This window comes from Mesoplodon bidens (genome assembly GCF_964165515.1).
Source record: "Mesoplodon bidens genome assembly, contig: HAP1_SCAFFOLD_555, whole genome shotgun sequence".
NCBI classification, from domain to species: Eukaryota; Metazoa; Chordata; class Mammalia; order Artiodactyla; family Ziphiidae; genus Mesoplodon; species Mesoplodon bidens.
Window position 1 is genome coordinate 200316 of NW_027672576.1, and position 3163 is coordinate 203478.

Here is a 3163-nt window from a genome sequence, read left to right on the forward strand (position 1 = left end):
AGATTACATCATTTTAGCAGGCTTTTGTACTATGTAAAAAGGCTACCTCATAAGAAGAAACATTGTTTTACATTTGAGAATTTTTTTTCAATTTTGTATTTTGAAATAATTATGTAATTATGGCAAGTTCCAAAAGTACTACATCGATTACATTGTAACATTTACCAAACTTCGGCTAGTGATAACCACTTATAAAACTATAGTACAATGTCCATAACTAAAAAATTGATATTAGTACTGTTGAAGAGGAAACATTTTTCCTCTATTCTTGTAGGTTCTTTTGCCTGGTCTACTAATTAAGTTGACATAAGACATTAACAGGAGAAAAAAATGAAATTTTGTGTATATGGAGCCTCACATAGAATTGAGAGGATTCAAGACAGGCAGTTAAGGCTTGTGTGCCATGCTGAGCTAAGGAGAAGAGGTAGGGGTCTGGGATTCCAAAGGGGAGGAAGACAATTTATAGGGAGATGGGAAGAACCAATGCTTGGTAAACAAATGTTTGTCATGCCACGTAGAGATAATGGGACAAGAGGAATTTCTTTTTTTTTTTTTTCAGGCAATGCTTTATTTAGATCACCAAAAATAAGGTTTTATAGAAAAGGAACTGTAACAAGCAAATGTATAGCTGCAAATTTTCTTTTTGCCATCAATATCAACCCCCTCTAAAATATTCTGGGACTACTTTTCGGTTTCCAAGTAAAACTAATGTTTTGTTGCTCAGCCTCATCACAAGAATGAAAACGGTTTGCAAAACAATTTTGTTTAATGCTAACAAATAGTTTAAAAATGTGGTTATTGCTAAAAAGTAACTCCGTCTACTGAAACAGCCCAACCTACGCACACTTTCGTGAACATTTCACTGTGAACACAGCTGCTCTTTTCCCGCCGTCACAGATGACATGTACCGTGGCAAGGGTCACATGTTGGAGGCCGTTCAGGTACCTAGGAAGTAATCCTTAACAGAAATAACTACGGTAGGTAAGCAACTCAAACAAATGGGCCCGCCTCTGCCACACCCCCCCAAGGCGGGTGTCGCATTCGCTCTAAGGAAGGCCCACCAACTCCCTAGTTCTTTATCGGGAACCGAGAGTGCAAAGCTAGATAGAGAAGCTGTTCTTCCAGAACCATCAAAACCTTAATAAATCGCCCTGGGGTTCTTCGTGCTGTAGTGCGCCTCACAGGCAGCAACATAGGCAGACTCTGGGAAAAAGTCATCATGGTATTCTGCTAAAAACCTCAGAAAGAGATCAAAGTGCTTCAGTAAAGCCTTCAGATTCTTCTCAGAAAAGGACATCTTTCCAAGGATTTCTGGAAGTTTCACGAACAATCGCAGCAAGTGTTGCGCCCCATAAATGTAAGAGGGTGGAGGTGGCTGGTCACCTGGGGGGTAACTGTCGGGTACAGGTTTCCAGGAGAGGACCTCATTTATTTCATTAGTTCTTCTGCCTTCAAAGCCAGCAAACCCCGCACTCCCTTCCTTGCTAGGGGTCAGAGGAACGGGTGAGGATGATCTGCTATGAACGGGTGTCTTCTTTTCCAGGTGCAGGAACAGCTTGGGCATGCTGGCAGACGCGTCCTGCTGCCGGCGCTTGGGCTGGGGCGAGGCGCTGCTCTCCGACAGCCGGTCGCAATTGGCCGAGTGGCGTGTGGACCGCCGCAGAGACTGCAAGGCTTCCGGCTCGGCTTTGCGCCTTTTGGGGGTGGCTGGCTCGCCTGTGGTGGGCTGACTCTCTGTGGACTGTGGTGTGGATGGATTCAACAAAGGTGGGCTTGGAGAGAGCTCCTCTGGGTTCCTATTAGTGTTTGTGGTACTTTCCTTAATCGGAAGAAAAAATTTGGACGAAGTCACCTTTTTATACTGAACTTGTTCATATGGATAGAGCAAAACCAATGGGAGAGTGTAATCAAAGGTTATTCTTAATCCATCCACCATCTCCTTACAAAGGTCAACGTTCTTTTCTGCTGGGATATAATGCACATTCATGTTGGCATGTGGCATAGCGTGATGGTGACGAGGCCTCTCATTGGCTGAAAAGGCTGCATTGATAGCAAAATGCTTCACGTATGATTCCAAAATAGTTATGATGTTGGTCTGGCACGGAAGTTTCACTAACCGTTTCCTCCTGTTGATATAGTAACAATCGTCCTCAAGCTTCTTCTTCAGAACTTCAGGGATTTCTATAGTTATTGTTCTTTCTTCCATTTCCTTTTTTGCATGCAGCTCTGGTTCCTCCTTCACTTCAGTCTTTTCTTCAATATCACTTTCTTCACTTATTTCTTCATCCTTTTCTTCACTACTGTCATCAGAAGAACTGCTTATTGAGTTTTCAACATTTTCATCTTTTTCTTCAGCAGGGAGGCTTTTTTTTTTTTTTTTGTCTTTTTGCGGTATGCGGGCCTCTCACTGTTGTGGCCTCTCCCGTTGCGGAGCACAGGCTCCGGACGCGCAGGCCCAGCAGCCACGGCCCACGGGCCCAGCCGCTCCGCGGCATATGGGATCCTCCCAGACCGGGGCACGAACCCGTATCCCCTGCATCGGCAGGCGGACTCCCAACCACTGCGCCACCAGGGAGGCCCAGCAGGGAGGCTTTTTAAGACAGAATCCACACCAGGCAACCTGCAGCGCTTCTTCTTTCTTCCTGTGCTTCTCAGGCGAGCTACAGCTTTCCTTGCCAATTTACGCTGTAATCTCCGATTTTCATCGGTGTCACGAAGGACATGATCTTCAGCTGCCCATCTATCCCAGCTTCTGTTCCAACCATTAAAATGGATCAGATATTCTGGGATCTTTCTGCCTTTTTCGTCTTTCCCAACAATAACATCGACAATCTTGGCATCGTACAGCACTCGCGCCTTGGTGGGGTCAGGCTCGAAGCACAGCACTTTCTCCCCTGAGTGGAATTTAAATTTCATGCCCTCGCTCGCGCTCATTTGCTCATCGTAAGAGGAATTTCTTGATAAATAAGAACAATGGTAGCATTTTTGTGATAATATTTAGTCTTTTGTCCTCAATTCCTAAAAAACTCTTCAGAGCCATAAAGCGTCTTGTTATTCATAACAAGCTCTTTTGTGCCACAACTGGGTTTATGTTAACACAACTGGGTGACATTTGGAAGCACCTAAGGATGGGGGCTGGTTGTCAGGAGAACCAACATTGTGG

The 3163-nt window shown here is 44.7% G+C and overlaps 1 protein-coding gene across 2 annotated transcripts; it reads right to left on the reverse strand.

Moving 5' to 3' along the window:
* Positions 1 to 375: 375 nt before the first annotated feature.
* On the reverse strand, positions 376 to 2938 carry LOC308609974 (MSL complex subunit 3-like). 2 transcript variants are annotated; one of them, XM_081259244.1, is made up of 2 exons: positions 2570 to 2938; positions 376 to 2363 (listed from the first exon to the last, which is right to left on the reverse strand). In XM_081259244.1, exons 1-2 carry the CDS (start codon positions 2932 to 2934, stop codon positions 1139 to 1141), a joined length of 1590 nt encoding a protein of 529 aa, XP_081115370.1. In that variant the 5' UTR covers positions 2935 to 2938; the 3' UTR covers positions 376 to 1138. The 2 variants fall into 2 exon arrangements, with proteins under 2 accessions (XP_081115370.1, XP_081115369.1); XM_081259243.1 differs by lacking the exon at positions 2570 to 2938 and having other exon boundaries at positions 376 to 958; positions 1138 to 2336.
* Positions 2939 to 3163: the final 225 nt, after the last annotated feature.